Source organism: Osmia bicornis, chromosome 4, assembly GCF_907164935.1.
Source record: "Osmia bicornis bicornis chromosome 4, iOsmBic2.1, whole genome shotgun sequence".
Taxonomy (NCBI): Eukaryota; Metazoa; Arthropoda; class Insecta; order Hymenoptera; family Megachilidae; genus Osmia; species Osmia bicornis.
In genome coordinates this window covers 10,410,474-10,425,834 of record NC_060219.1, presented here as the reverse complement: position 1 = coordinate 10,425,834, position 15,361 = coordinate 10,410,474, and the positions used below count along the sequence as shown (strand labels likewise).

The 15,361-nt window shown below is 44.2% G+C and overlaps 1 protein-coding gene across 8 annotated transcripts in view; it reads left to right on the top strand.

Moving 5' to 3' along the window:
* LOC114876701 (protein groucho) overlaps positions 1 to 15,004 on the top strand; it is a 61,688-nt gene extending 46,684 nt beyond the window's left edge. For 6 of the 8 annotated variants that reach the window (XM_029188485.2, XM_029188505.2, XM_029188478.2 and 3 more), the window contains exons 10-16: positions 10,792 to 10,845; positions 11,165 to 11,353; positions 11,898 to 12,116; positions 12,312 to 12,379; positions 12,602 to 12,877; positions 13,058 to 13,661; positions 13,740 to 15,004. In XM_029188485.2, coding sequence (XP_029044318.1) covers positions 10,792 to 10,845; positions 11,165 to 11,353; positions 11,898 to 12,116; positions 12,312 to 12,379; positions 12,602 to 12,877; positions 13,058 to 13,661; positions 13,740 to 13,847 — 1,518 coding nt within the window. In that variant the 3' untranslated portion in view covers positions 13,848 to 15,004. The remainder of the gene's footprint in view (positions 1 to 10,791; positions 10,846 to 11,164; positions 11,354 to 11,897; positions 12,117 to 12,311; positions 12,380 to 12,601; positions 12,878 to 13,057; positions 13,662 to 13,739) is intronic. The other 2 variants (XM_029188522.2, XM_029188530.2) reach the window with 2 other exon arrangements.
* The last annotated feature ends 357 nt before the right edge of the window (positions 15,005 to 15,361 follow it).

The following is a 15,361-nucleotide window of genomic DNA, read 5'->3' as shown; positions in this document are numbered from 1 at the left end:
GCGTGCGGTGGGAGCGGTGAAGGAGGATAGAGGAGGAGAAGGGGTGGCAGGTTAGGTTCGAGGTTGCTCTCGGGGGTTGGGTAGCCACCGGGGGTGTGGGTCGACCGGCTGGTGTGGGGAAACGTGAGCGCCAGCCGGAAAGAGACTCCCCCACCTACCCCGTTTTCTCTGTAAGCGAGGTGAGCTTGCCGCGTGTTCGTGTGAAACGTATATTTGCCTGTGTGCACCTCTCTATACAGGGTGTCCCGTTTTAACGTGTCAACCTAGCCTCTTCCATCGGGATAATGCTTCTACGGGGATACGAAGGAGACTTCATTGGCTTCGAGGGGATGACCGGTGACGCGTATACCCTGTTTTCAACTACCATCCCCTTACTCCTCGAGTCTTTAAGATTTACCGCCATTCATGCTACGCATTTTTATGGAAATTAAAAGAACACCGACGTGCCGTGGAATCGTTCGTGCTCGGATTGATATATTTATATGAATACGTAATTGGCGCTATCCAAAGGGTAGATTATCAAGGGATTGCATTTGTTTCTCAAGGAGTTAGAACCACTTTTCTAGGTAGACGTACGGAGATAACATTTACAAATTTTTCAAAACCCAACCTTACGATTGTCTTTTATCGAGTTAGGCTGTGACACGTTTTCGCTTGCCACTCATCACTTTCCAAACGCAGTTTCGACGTTCTCCCCAAATTTCCTATACGCTGGTACAAAATATCGCACACCCTGTATGTATAGGCGCACATAGGTGTACTCTCGCGGAGATCAACGTCGCTGTGCACCGAGTAAACTGTGTGTACGTCTATCGGTGAGAGGGTATACGATGGTGAAAGCGTTGGAGAAAGCGAGAAGGAGGGAATAGAGGGGGAGAGGGAAAGAGAGATAGAGAGAAAGAGAGTGAGAAGAAGCGGGAGGATGGCGGCGAGGCGAGGAAGGTTTATATCCATCATTTTGTATTTCTCGCAGACATAAAAATCTATACCATCGTACAGACCGCCCACCCGCCCTCCGCGGCACCTCCTCGTCCCTTCAACCGACCAACGTTTCGCCACCCACCCGCATCCTCTAAACCTACCCTCCCCCAACCACCAGTCGCCCTCGTCCTCCTGCCGCTGGAGCCAAAGCCTGGCTGCACCAAGCCGCCACCTCGCTCTTCTATTCCACCGTGGGTGGGGTGCAAATATCGTATTTATTGTATGACGGGTCCGCGTATCCCAAGCTAACGCCTCCTGTCAGCTCACCCTACCAAACCCTCCCCTCTTACTGCATTCCGCTCTTTCCTATACCATCTCTTTTTCTTTCCATCTTTCTTTATTCCACCCTTTTCTCTATCTTCCCATCTCGTTCCACCTTTCCGTCCGCTCTTCGTTTTCACACCGTTCCTCGGTCTTCGTTTCACGCGCGAAAGTCGTCCTTGCTTCTCCGCGTCTCTCGTCCCTTTGCATCCCTTGCCACCTTTCCACTTCTTCATGCTACGGTACACACAGTGTAGCGTGTCGCACCTTTGGAGAATGCTTCTTTCGCTTCTTTATGACGCGTCGGAGCTGTTCCGCTAGGGCAGAGGGCTGTTTAAGGGGGGGCTGGGGGGTCGAACACAGGCGAAGGTACGCTTTGTGACCGGGTATCGTTTGAAAACAGGGATCAAGTCATTGCGCTCGTCGTCGACGCGCCTCGTTCTGTCCCCCCTCCTCTGCTGACTGTCGTCGCGGAAAAGGATAATTGTGAATAATGTCGGGGCGAAAGGCGACCCCTGATCGCGGCTTTAATGAAAGGTTTAACGACGTTTTGATTAGCGCCGCTGGATTTCGTACGCGACCCGTGTTCACCGTCCAAGGCGAACACGATTTTCACCGCCCGATATCCGCTTTGGGAAACGTTGTTACGCGTCCACCGTGAAGTTGGAATTTTTTTATTTTCTCCCGTCGACCCTGTCGAATTTCAGGAAATTTCGACGTTGGATTATTAAAAAAACAAAAATTTAGAGTATCCGTACACGAGCTGACAATCTCGCGAACGATGCAAGCCGGTTCGAATAATCGTTCCTCTTAATTGCTCGAACTGGCGCGAAGAAGAAAAGGAAAGGCCGTGAAGAAAAAAGAACGGCGAGGCTATTTATTACGTGCGTTTAATCGCTGGAATTCGCGGCGCTTTAATGCGTTGCTCTAATTGAGCGTGGGCGGCACGCGTTCGCGAAAGTAAAACGTCCACGGGCTTTCGAAACAAATGGAATCCCCTGCGGCCAAATGTGCTCGAAGATGTCCGTAAATTTTCATCCGCGATAACGAACGAGACGGACGTGTTGTTTCTGTTGAAATTTCCAAGTGGCTTCTTCGTGTACTTTCCCTGGTTTTGTTTTTTTTTTTCTTTATTCCTCTGTCTGGTCCGGGCGTTCACTGTGACCACCGTTCAAATTTAATTCTCACCTACGAGCCGGAGGGAAAAAAAACGTTGGCAAGCTATAAAAGGTCACCGATGGAAGGTACGGACACTGGAGAGGAAAATGATGGGGGGGTGAAAGCAGGAGATGCATGCGTTCGACCGCGAACGAATAGGGGAGTGTCAGGAGACGAGTACTTGTCTGTCGCTCGCTGAACGATCCTTCGTAAAAGAAGTGTCGATCAAAGAGACAGAAAATACTCTGATTCGTACGAATTTGCAGGGAACAAGTGTGCCGATCCGTGGAGAAAGTCTTCACCTTCTTGCCAGGATATAATACGACGAAGACAATCTTGCTTTTATACAGGTTCAAAGTTTCATTTGATTTAGAAATTTTTTAATTCGAAATTCTGACCTCGGTATCTTGCAACTTTGTGGGTCCAGAAGTGCTTAGGTTACGAATAGACTTGACTGATAGAATCTCCTAATCCTGGAACCTTGTTTAAAAGCTGTTAGATGGAACTCTTCGAGTTAGAGCAAGTTAATGGGAAGGGTCCCTGATTGCTCGTCAGATTGAAAGGGAATTTTGCTTACCTTGCTAACCAGCATCAATTATTTCTAATCATGAAAATTTACTTGAAGTATAATAATTCTTAATAAATACCTTCCATCGATCGATGATAAATCGATCGTGAAAAACATCCAAAGAAAGATAGTTCCCTTGCAAATCATTCTGTCTCGGTGGCGGTTAATAAAATGTAACGAAAGTCGAACAATTCCAGTGAGTTATCCTGTTTCCTGGCGCGGACATATCCGTAGCTGGTAACACAGATCGAGAAGAAACGGAAGGGTGTTGCATTCCACGAAGAAGCTCGGGTAGAAATGACAGGGTGCGTCGTAAAAGTTAAATTGCAAAGACACTTCCTCCCGAAAGCTTTCTCCGCGCTCGTACCGTGCTCCTCGTTCCTTTCTCTCCTTTACACGTGTAAAGCATAGAAAAGACGGGGAAAAGTTAAAGTTTCCCGATGCTACGAATAATACTTTCCAACCGACCGCGAAGGTAAATGTAGCCGGCCAAAGTAAACCGATGATAAAAGAAAAAAAAAAAAGAAGTTGCCGCTGACTCTGGTCGTAATGAAATGCAAATTGCAGTCGCGGCGCGACGCTCGCGCGTCTGTTATTGAAAGAAATGGAATAACAAGCGGATCCTGGGAAGCATGCCCAATAATCCGATAACAATTTCGACAGGGATAAACATGTGCGTGTGGTGTACGCGCGTTCTTTAACATCTTTGTGGTTTTCTAGAGAAAAATAAAAAAGTTGTATGAATTTTATTAACAAATTTAATTGTTGCGCCGGGTCATTAGTAATTGAATTCTTTTAATTTGCTCATTTTTATTATTGATATATATATATATATAGTGGAAATGCTATGCAAAGTTTGACACGATTTAATGAGATAAGAATATGAAAAAATAAAATTTATTCCACACGCCAGTTTTAAGCAGAGTAATGGAAAGACATCGATCGATATAGCGAGTGAAACGGTAGAATTTAACTGGCTACAAGTATCAGAAAACACGGGAGAGGAGGGATAATGCTCGAACTGCATCTTCGAAAAACGTATCGCACTCTGGAAAATGAATTCTTTTCCCGGGGAAAAATGTGGCACGCGGTTGAAAAGGGATTGCTGGGGTAGTCGTGTAAAAAAAAAAAGAAAAAAAGATTCTCCGCTGCGTATCGTTCTGAAATGGAACGATAATCTATAGCGAAACTTTCGCGTCCCCGGTATTCCTGTATCCACGGTCAGGTAGCTCGTAGATACCTTTTTACGTCCGCGAACATCCAAGTCCATTTTGCAAATAAGACGGGTAGGTTGCAAATAGAGGGAAGAAAGTTGAAATTAAATATCAAAATTAATCCAAGTTTAACAAATTTTTCATTCTTCCATAACAAATTTGAAATACTTTCAGAAATTTTAAATTTTATTTTATGGAAATTTAAAATATCACCTTCTGCTCTTTTTCTAGTATGAAACGATCCCGAATAGAAAACCGTAAGCAGGCTCGCGTCGAACAGAAAAATTTTATCGTACGAAAGAATGGACCCGGTTTGAAATAACCAAAGGACAGAGAGGAAAACAAAGAAATTTTCTAGTCCAAGTCCGTTGGCGGTCTCAATGGACTTTAATCGGACGTTTGGTGCAAACTAAAAATTCACCTTGCACTTTTCAACCCGCCGCGAGAAAGATGATGTTCTCCCTCGCCCTGTTTTTTTCTCTTTCTTCGTTTATGTTTCCCTTTTTTTTCTCCCCCTTCCCCTCTCTTTCTTTACCCGAGCAACGACGAGCGGCAAAAACGCATTAAAGCGTTTTTCCAGTGAACGAGAAAAGCGGAGGGACAGGGAAACGCGGACAGAGACGGAGAAACAGAAAGATAGGAGCAGACGTTGACGGGAAACGGGAACCTGGGAAAGTTGAGTTGGCTCCGGGAAAAATGGTGGTAGGACAACAGGAGAAAATAAAGGGGAAAACGGTTCGTATGAAAATGTAATTAGGGGAAGCGTGGAAGCTCGGCTCATTGCGGCCTCGACCCTTTTACTTCGCCACCTTCTCTTTCGCTCGTATCCTATGCGTTTTACTGTCTTTCTCTTTTCTTCTGTTGCTCCAACTTTACCTGTTACCTTCGATGTAATTTATTAATCGTGACACCTGTGTAAAAATTACACACAAACAATTGATCAAGGAAACATGTGCAAGGGTGTAATTGACGTAGAAAAAAAAAATATCCAAGTCTCTAAATTATTTTGAATAGTTAAAAGAATCTTTTTTGAAATACATCATATTCTTCCCTGTTCCTTTTTTAACGCGATAGTAAACGTTCCGGAGACTTTCGTCAACGTCGGTTTCAGCCTGTTCCCACCCCGTTCCCTCGACCATCCAAGGGGTAGGATCCTCTTCAGCCAAGATAATAGCTTTAATACGTTTCCAGTCGCGTTTCCCTCTGCGACACATAAAAGCAGTTGTCTCGTAAAAGTTGTAGGACCTGGAACGCTAACCACCCACCCTCTCATTCACCGCCCTTCTTTGCTCTGTCACCCTCTTTCCATTCTCCCAGGCGGAAATATAAAAAGCGCAGTGTCACTTATCGATCCTGTGTCTTACCTTCTCAATGTTTCCCTTTTAATTTCGCCCGAGAAACGAGCACGCGTGCTATCATCAAGTATCGAGTAATAAGTGGTTTTCGGTTGGGATTAATCCTCGGGGAGGGATGCTTCCCTTGACCATCTTCGGGATGGATGCGGTGATTATACGAAGGGTAGCAGTTCAATCGGAACGAAATATAAAAATAAAATATTTTTCTTCATTTTTTAATTATTAAATTAAATTAATGATTCCCATGAATTCTGCGGATAATCGTAGAATATTTAAGGGTAGAATTTTTGAGTAATGAAAATATGGACGATTCGTGACAAAGTTTCTCCTTTCCTCCAGAGATAACTTCTTGCGAAGATCAAGCGCGTTTTATGGTAGAAACTGGAAGAAATATATATCATAATAATATGAATATATCTTGAAATTTAATTGACTCTCGCTTGTGCGGTAGTCTGTCGAAGTAGGTAAGGAGAAATTTCAACGGCTTATGCAAACATGGTTGAAGCCATTTAGTCGAAGACGAGAGATCAAACAGAATAAAGGTCTTCTCTCCGGGTTCTACAGCGTGAAATAACGAGGTGTTGCAAATTAAACTATCAAACATGAGAAAGAATTTTAATTCGCGTCGCGTCTTTATAAGCGTAGTTTACTTTGTCCGGTTTTGATCTTGAAAGTTGCCTCGGTCGATCGATACGCGATTAAGCTGCAGAAGAATCGCGAGAGCCGATGCCACGCTGGTATTTTAAACACAGTCGCTGTTCTCTAACTTTGCTAAAGTTAACGCGAGTAAATGCAGAGATAGGAGAAAGAATGGCCGACCGTTGGGGAAACTTTTCGTCGCTTGTTTTGCTCGTTTGCGTTTCCTTAAGAATCGCCTGCCGGGAAGAGGAACCGGAGGAGAAAGAGTCAATCCCGGAGCTGCTCGAACAGAGAAACTCGTCTACAAATTTTCAAGAACCCCCCTTCGCCTTCCCCGATCGTTGAATTCGACGTTCCACTAGTTACCCTTCGTCTTCCAATACATTCCGTGCGCATCTTTCAGCCGAAATTTCTGAAACCGATCCAGAGAAATATATTCATAAATCTGAAGTGTTAAACGAGTATCTTCTTCTCTCGCGGCTAATCACCCAGTATCAGCCCTCTCGTCAAGATAATTTTATTCCAGCGGAAAAGTGGTGGAATCGGTTCGCTGGTCATGCTCGAGCGTTTAACTTTTCTAAAGTCAGCGAAGAGCCAGGCCGGTGGAGGGAAAGAAAGGGGGAATAAAAGAATCGTTGGAAAGGTTCGATTCTTCTTTTGCGCTCGTGCGTTTGTTTACACTGGAGCCGAAAGAAGAAATGGTAACGTGGACGAAGGGTAGGAGGAAGAAGAGTCAGCGAAGAATACAGTGAACATTGTATACGTAAGAGTGGCGGCGGTGCGACGGGGCGAGGAAGGGCGAGGATAGAGGGGGTGAAAGAGACAGTGAAACGGGTAGGATAGGAAGGGCAGGCGGAAAAGGGAGATTGAGGAGGAAGGAGAGAAAAAAAAAAGGATTCGAGGATTCTCGAGACGAAGAGTCGAGTGGTTGGGTGGTCGAATAATAGAGCTGCCCTTAATACCGTCATCCCCGCTATGCTGGGTTAAACGAGGGAAGAAGCCGACGGAGAAAGCGGCTCAGGTTGGACCCGTGCTTCTCGTTTCAACGAAAGAGAACGAAAATAGAGGGTGAGAAAGATGGAAGGTGGAAACTATTGGATAAAGGAAGAAGAAAGATCGTCGCTGGTGGTTCGTACCACAAGGGGCGGATTGGAGAAGGAGAACAGAATAGAAGGGATGATAACATTTGTATCATATTTAACGCTAGAACGAACAGGTTAAGGGGTGGAAGACACCCTCCTCCTTCTTCCTTCTTCTTCTCCTTCTTCTTATACTTTCGTCTTCATCTTCTATTTACTACCACCCTCTCTGTTCTTCGATCTCTTAACTGTGCACGTCCTCCTTCTACTTCCTTCTCTTCCATCCTCCTCGAACCACCTTCCTCCATCCTTGAGCGCCCTCCACCGGCCGAGTAATACCACTGAAATCAATACCACCACACTGTCTCCTATTTACACACGCTCATCGCCCGTACACAAATTTATTGCGTGTCCCTAGCAGCTCGAACCACCACTTCTACCCTTGTCGGAAATGGATCGCGACGGAATCACCCGTTCACCAGTTGAAACGTAACGGTGAGCGTGCCGCATATTCCTTTCGTGTGAATCTCAGAGCGCGTTTCATCGTTTTTTTTTTTTTTTTCTTTTATAGATACTGTTAGATATTTTACTTAAAATCATACGATTCGAAACGAAGATTACGTTTTTAATATTCGGTGTATTAGATTGTAACGTAAGTTCGCAGTATCGTTTTACAATACCATTTTATTCGCGTTAAATATTATACATCACCGGTTTCTTTCCACCGCAATATTTCTCATTTCAAGTTAAAATTACGGATTTTCAGGATAAAAGGAATACAGCGGGGAGAGAGTCTCTTTTTTCGCGAGGGATTTGTGTTACAGGGCAATATTTAAATTTTAAGTTTACCTCTTTAGTATTTCATATTTCGCGTACCCTTTTTGCCGGGGCAGTTTTTGTAAATCATTCGAAGCGAAGAACGCACACAGGTGGTTTCTGCTGGCGCGTTGGTACAGGGTGCATGTGCACCAACACCTTCCCCACCGATACAATATACAACACGGTCTAGCAGACGCGTAATGGATGGATGGGCGTTGTACACGATATTACGTCATTAGGAAGGCAATACTATCGCTTTGAGTTTCGCTTGTATGCGGCTGGTAAGGCGACGGGTGGGAGGATTACAAAGAACGTGCCGCGCGCGCTATCAGCAACTCGACGATAATTAGGATATAAACCACGGAACGTTGGCGAATTATTAATCGCCCCTTGACATCTGATCCGTCTTCTTTCAGCGCATCCTCTTGACCCGCTCGAGATCAAGCTAGGAAACAACCTTTTAAAACACTTGCTCGTTGAGAGAAAATGAAACGGAGTAACAAGAGCGGTTTGGAAAAATTTTTATTTTACAAGTCCTAGACAAAGTAGTCAAATATTTTGCATCCTCATTTTTGAATGCATTACAATTTCAAAATATAAGCGAGCTCGTTGGATATGTGTCTCAGGTTATAGAACATCGATATATATATGTACACAGGCAAAAAGCACGCGGTATTTACAGACGAAAGAGCAGAAGCTTTCAGTATGGAAGCAGTTGTAGCATTTCACGCGCATAACATAGCAACTGCCGCGTGCCCTGCTTTGAGCTCGTTACGTGCCCGCCGCGTCGACGGGGGTTGGTCGCGACCCAGGAACGAGCTGCTTGTAGAAACTGAGCGATAACTGGTAAATAAACGATGAAAGATACGTGAATTACAAATTGCACTTCCCTGGCTCTGCACATTATTTACCATTCCCTGGTATTCGGTGTTGTTTATCGTCTTACGTGGAACAGCGCGGTTCATGCGTGTACCGCGATTGTGGTGGTAATCGCTGTTGCACGTTTCCAGACTTTCCAACCACGTCACGTTAACGTATACGATATTCCAGGTAACGTACGGTGGCTGTAAAATATAAAAATCTTTATTTGTTTTTTTTTTTTGTGTGAATTAAAATAAAGTAATCCTATTTAAATTTTACATTTTATCATCGATACGTTTAATGATGATACAGTTAACGTTACCTATGGTATTATTAACAGGGTACTAGTGGTACATACTGAATTTACTCGAAGCACTTTAGTCTCGTAGGGTTTCGGTATACCCTCGTTCCAGATGATCCAAATATCTCAGGTACTCTTGGTACCTTCGCGTACTTTGGCCACGTCAAGTTCTTCAGGCACTTCGGATGCCTCAGGTATCTGATGCATACTGGAACACCGAGCACTGAAATCCTTCAGGGTATAGCATTTCCGGCAAGACTTCCATCGTGTCAAAATTGACGTAATAAAACTTGGAGCTCTTAAGTTTATTTATAATATATATATGTATGTACATAGATAGTTATTATTCTGTGAAATGTAATTTTCACTGGTCTACGAATTTTGACCGCATTCAATTTCTTATTCAACCTTCGAGGAAGATGTAGCGTCACGTAACGTCGTTTCGTATGCTGTTGAAAATTTCAACACCGACCGATATTTAGGGAAACGTTTTTCCTCTATCTTTTTCCTCGTCCGCGATAACATCTTTTGCAAGTTTCGAAAAATGTTTTCGACCGGGGGTCGTTCTTCGAAAACGAAACGAAAGATTGCAACGTTATGCATACAAAACGGCAGAGGGCCGGCGCTATCGCGTTGCTCGTCGTGGTCGTTTTAAAAACGACGTACGCCGTACAATGAAACCGGATGCAAACAACGATCTGTTCGCTGGAAACTCGGAAATAAGTGGTAAACACATGATAAAAGATACATGAGCCACAAACTGTGCTTTCGTTGCGGTACATTATCCATGGCATTCGGTAATATATTAGCTCCGCTCCTGTCCCTCTGTTTGCCCCTGTTCCATTTCTACTGAATTCTATTTGTTCTTCTCTATCGTTAGCTCGTTCTTTGTACGGAAAGATGACAGGATATTTATATTTTAAATCGCTTATTTTTCCCATTTTATTATATCAAACGATCCAGGCAATATTTTCGCTATAAAGTTAATGGAAGATTGTAGATTTTCAAAAATTTTTAATGAAAAACTAATTACCTTCGCGGCGTGTGCAACGAAGATGGCAGGTATGTAGCTGGCGAGATCCAAAATTGACGAACGATCGAGCGAATTTTCCACGCTCCACGTACGCCACGAGGTACACGTAGAATCTTGATTGCGAAAATACCGCGCGGCCAAGCGAGGCGCATTTACATCCGTCGACGTGCAGCGCGGTTTACACGCGTGCAAACGCGAACCTCTCGATCCGCTGCGGCTTGTGTGCACTCGTCGAACCCGCCTGGCCATTAAGTTGCCGGTGCAATCAGAACGTTTCGAGAGCGTGCGAGTGTCAAGATTAATAATATGTCTCTGAAGATGCATCTGCTAGTCAGACGCGCCTGGAATATAGGTCGAGTTTCTGTCTCTTTTTAACTATCATCCAAGTTACGATGGAGATACTGGGCGCGGCAACGATTCGTGGTTACCAGGGAAAAAGGGTGTTACTTTGTGTAAAAATAAGTATTTTTCTTTTCCATCGATTGCGAGTACGTTTCTCACGGAAGCATCATTTTCTTTCAGGACAGCGACGGAGAGAAAAGCGATCAGGACTTGGTGGTGGACGTCGCGAACGAGGTCAGTTTATCCTTCGTTTTTCTAGCGATGAATTGATTAGCGGGAAGCTATCGTGTGGGTTTTCGATGAAAATCCGAGATCTTTCCTCCGGGTTAAAACAATTCTGTTGCTGGCTTGTGGTTACCCCTCGGAGGTAACATCGAATCGATGATCCGAAGGAAATTATTGGTTCTTTATACCGATATAGCGTTGACGATTAAAGACGATTTTTATTAACAATCCATACGAGCTTCGGAATTGACACGATTATTAATTGGAGGTGTAGAATGGTTAACCGTGACAATTTTTCAAAGAAATTGTCATTTGTTTTTAATGAAAGGAAGCGGCATCGCCGCACGCGAATGGCGAACACTCGGATCCGCGTGAAAACGGAACGCTAGAAAAATTGGGCGCTCCAGGACACGTGGGGCCGACTTCCGGCGCTGGCTCGACGTCCGTCAAAGACAGGCCACCCTCGCGGAGCGGAAGTTCATCCGCGCGTAGCACACCGTCTCTGAAAAGTAAAGATGTAAGATCTCGCGGATAGCAAGCTTATTCGATGACTAATCGGTCCGGTTCCCTTTCTCTGCTAATTACATTCATTAGATTTCAATGATCAAGTAGAGTTGCTTTGCATTTCTGTTCATTTCTTTTTATGATTTATTCAAAAGTGTGCATGTCTGAAATAAAACCTCTAAAGTTTTCGCGATATCCTTTCGAAATTGTATAATTAAATATCTGAATGATCGAAAACTTTTTAGAGGAAATTTATTTATTAGCGTCTTATGGGGAACGGGTCGAGAAATATTATTTAAGATTATTTAATTTACATAAAAAATTCGGGATTCTATTGATCGATGGAATTGTTGGAAAATTTGCAATGCCCGATGGTTTGTTTAACGGCTGCCTGTTCCCCTGATAAATCGCTGAACCGGAAGCGGCCGCTTACGGCCGCGACAAGGATCGATGTGTCTCGTTGCTTTTTGTGCGAAAGTCAAGCGTGAAATTTACAATTCCATTCTTTGATTGGACACGATAATAAACCGGATCGGTGGAACGAACCTCTTGCGCAGATCGACAAGCCGGGTACACCTGTGGCGGCGGCGAGGGGGTCGCGCAGTTGTACCCCAACTATGGGCGGAATCCCTGGGCCCTTGGCATCGCGAGTCTATCATCCGCCATCGTCGCAGCAAACACCACCACAGGGTTATCAGGGTTTGCCGTCCCGCGGCAATGAGCCGCCACAATCGCCTTCGCCGTACAGCAATTTACCATACGCAAGGACTTCCATGGTATTTCATTGTCGATCGTTTTTCTCAGCTGTTTCGAGGATTCGGGGTTGAAACTTTAGCTACTCGTAACTTTGTTACTAAGATCATTTTATCGATTGTCGAATAGGATATTCCACTGTAGATCGCTCTTGCGCATTTTTTATAACAATGCACTCGTTGTTAATGTAAATAATAACATGGTGCGTACTTTTACAGCTCGGTTTCGACGGCCATGTAAGGATACCCTCGAGCAACGGATTAAGCAATATACCGGGTGGCAAACCGTACGTACTTGAATCATTTCACTCTAACTTGAAAATTACGTGGAATTGAAAAAATCCTTTTAATTGTTGGGCGTTGTCTTCGCGTTATTAAAATGTCGATTACCAGGGACACGTTCGTTATCGTCTCGGTATTCGCATTTCGATCAGCACGGAGCTTTTAAGTAATCGAAGGCGTTCCATTACGTAAGGACAAAGCCATTAATGTTTAACATTCCATCGCAGAGCGTACTCGTTCCATATGAACGGCGAGGGTCAACTGCAGCCTGTACCATTCCCCACGGACGCTCTGATAGGACCAGGAATTCCACGTCACGCGCGTCAGATTAATACCTTGACTCACGGCGAAGTTGTATGCGCTGTTACGATCTCGAATCCGACCAAGTACGTCTACACCGGCGGTAAAGGGTGCGTTAAAGTCTGGGACATCGGGCACGGAGGTGGTGGCAGTATCAAGCACGTATCGCAGTTGGATTGCCTGCAACGTGACAATTATATTAGGTGAGTTTCGCGTACGTGCACGTTTCGAGGCTGTCCGGTCTTTTTAATGCCACTAACGTTTCGACAATCACGATCAATTTACTTGAAGAATCGAGTTTGCCTTTTCGAGGATGCTAATTCCGTGGAATAAAATGTCGTCGCCGATTTTTCTCAACGATTAATCGTTGTCTTTGAACGCAGATCGGTGAAACTGCTGCCAGACTGCAGAACCCTGATCGTCGGTGGAGAGGCGAGTCAATTGATCATCTGGGACTTGGCCAGCCCGACGCCAAGGATCAAAGCGGAATTGACGTCGTCCGCTCCGGCCTGTTACGCTTTGGCCATTTCGCCGGATTCGAAAGTCTGCTTCAGTTGTTGCAGCGACGGTAACATCGCCGTATGGGATCTCCAGAACGAGATCTTGGTACGACAGTTCCAAGGGCACACCGACGGCGCCTCCTGTATCGACATCTCGGCCGACGGTTCGAAATTGTGGACCGGAGGGCTGGACAATACAGTGCGTTCTTGGGACTTGAGGGAAGGCAGGCAATTGCAACAGCACGACTTCACTTCGCAAATATTTTCGTTGGGCTATTGTCCGACCGGTGAATGGCTCGCCGTCGGCATGGAAAACTCGAACGTCGAGGTACTTCACGCGTCCAAGTCTGATAAATATCAGTTGCACCTACACGAGTCCTGCGTCTTGTCGTTGCGGTTCGCGTCCTGCGGAAAATGGTTCGTCTCCACTGGCAAGGACAATCTGTTAAACGCCTGGCGTACGCCGTACGGCGCTTCGATATTTCAGGTGAGCTTTACAGCGTTTATTTAAATAAATCATTATACTCCGAAAACACTTTATAACTCGTATTAATTATTTTTCCAGTCGAAGGAGTCCTCGTCGGTGTTGAGCTGCGACATATCCGCCGACGACAAGTACATCGTGACCGGATCCGGTGACAAGAAAGCCACTGTATACGAAGTGATTTACTAGATTACACGTTAAAAGACGTTTCACGTTTTCTCCCTTCGTCGAAACCCGAACTCTTTTAAACAGAAATCCTCGCCCCTTTTTCTATGGGCGAGCCCTTACAAGTGAGACTTTTAGCAGCCTTAGGAACCTAGACTGTTACCACAATGTGTACATATACATACCGAATGTGTATTACGGTAGAATTCCGTTGAAATGTGAACGATACAGATAAAACAGAGAATGGAAGCAAGAATAACAGTAACGGAAATGTGTGTGTCAGAAATGAAACTGTATTGTATATTTAGGAATTACGTGTGCGTGGCCCCGACTTGTACCTACGACCGTGTGATTTACGTAAAGGAACACTTTCTTTGTCGCGTGTATACAACGAGGAACGTGTTAATGGGACGTTACCAAGCGATTTTGCATGCGCGTTAAGTGACCCGGAGAGAGCCTTGCAAATGGTGATGTTAGATACGGTTTCGTATAAGTACCTAATTATAGAGTCAACATGCCTGAGACATACATATAGGACAGATAGCACGAAGAACACGAGGGTGATAGGGGGGGCAGTTCGAAGGAGGAGCATGTCTACGAAAATTTGCATTCTCGTTACAGAAAATTTTCCTCGGATGTTTTACAATTTTTGCAATCATTGTCCTCTAGTGCGTGTTGCCAACGATCATAATAACTTGCATACTTAACCGCGTACCGCGAACCCTTTTCAGACGATCAGATGACATCGTTATAGATCATTCTTAAACACATGCTCGTTAAGATAATTCGATAAATGGCTGTAGTCGTTTTGATCAGTCACAGGTGCAATATATTACACACGTATTGACATCAAATGAAAAGGCAAATGTACATCGAATCGTTAATCTCGTATAAATTGTTCTCTGGGGTTTCGTTCGAACGTCCTACAGTCGCTAAAGGGTTCGACCGTTTTAAATGTTCGCGCACCGATTGTTGAAGCAGCGTCGAAACAAATTCACGAGATATTATATTCGTTTTAAAAAAGAAAAGAACAAAAAAAAGGTATTGAAATAATAACTCAGCTGTTTCTACCTGAGAAAGGAAAGTAAACGCAAGACCTGTACCGTGGGAGCAGTGTTGTGTATTGTCTAAACGCCGAGATTGGCCGTGACCATTAATTTTAAATATATCTATTAAAAGTAGATGTCTTTTGTATTCAAGTTTTTGCAATTCATTTTTTTTTCAGGTAACTAACGCATATCCTGAGGTAAGTAATCAGTTCTCTTGCGTTAGCTACAATTTAATTACAATACTAAATTAGTACAAAATATTAAATTAGGTACAAAAAAACAGGATATGCCTCTGTTCTCGAGGAATAATGATTTGGGGGGTCTCGGACACCCCAGCTGAGATTAGGTGGACATGTATGTACATATAAAGCACAGTCGGAATGACAGTTGTGCCTATTTTACGTCCCTCTTACTACACCACGCACTTGAAACTAAAAACAGAAATTCGACTCCCTTTAATTCTATTTCTTTAGAAATTAGTCAAAATCA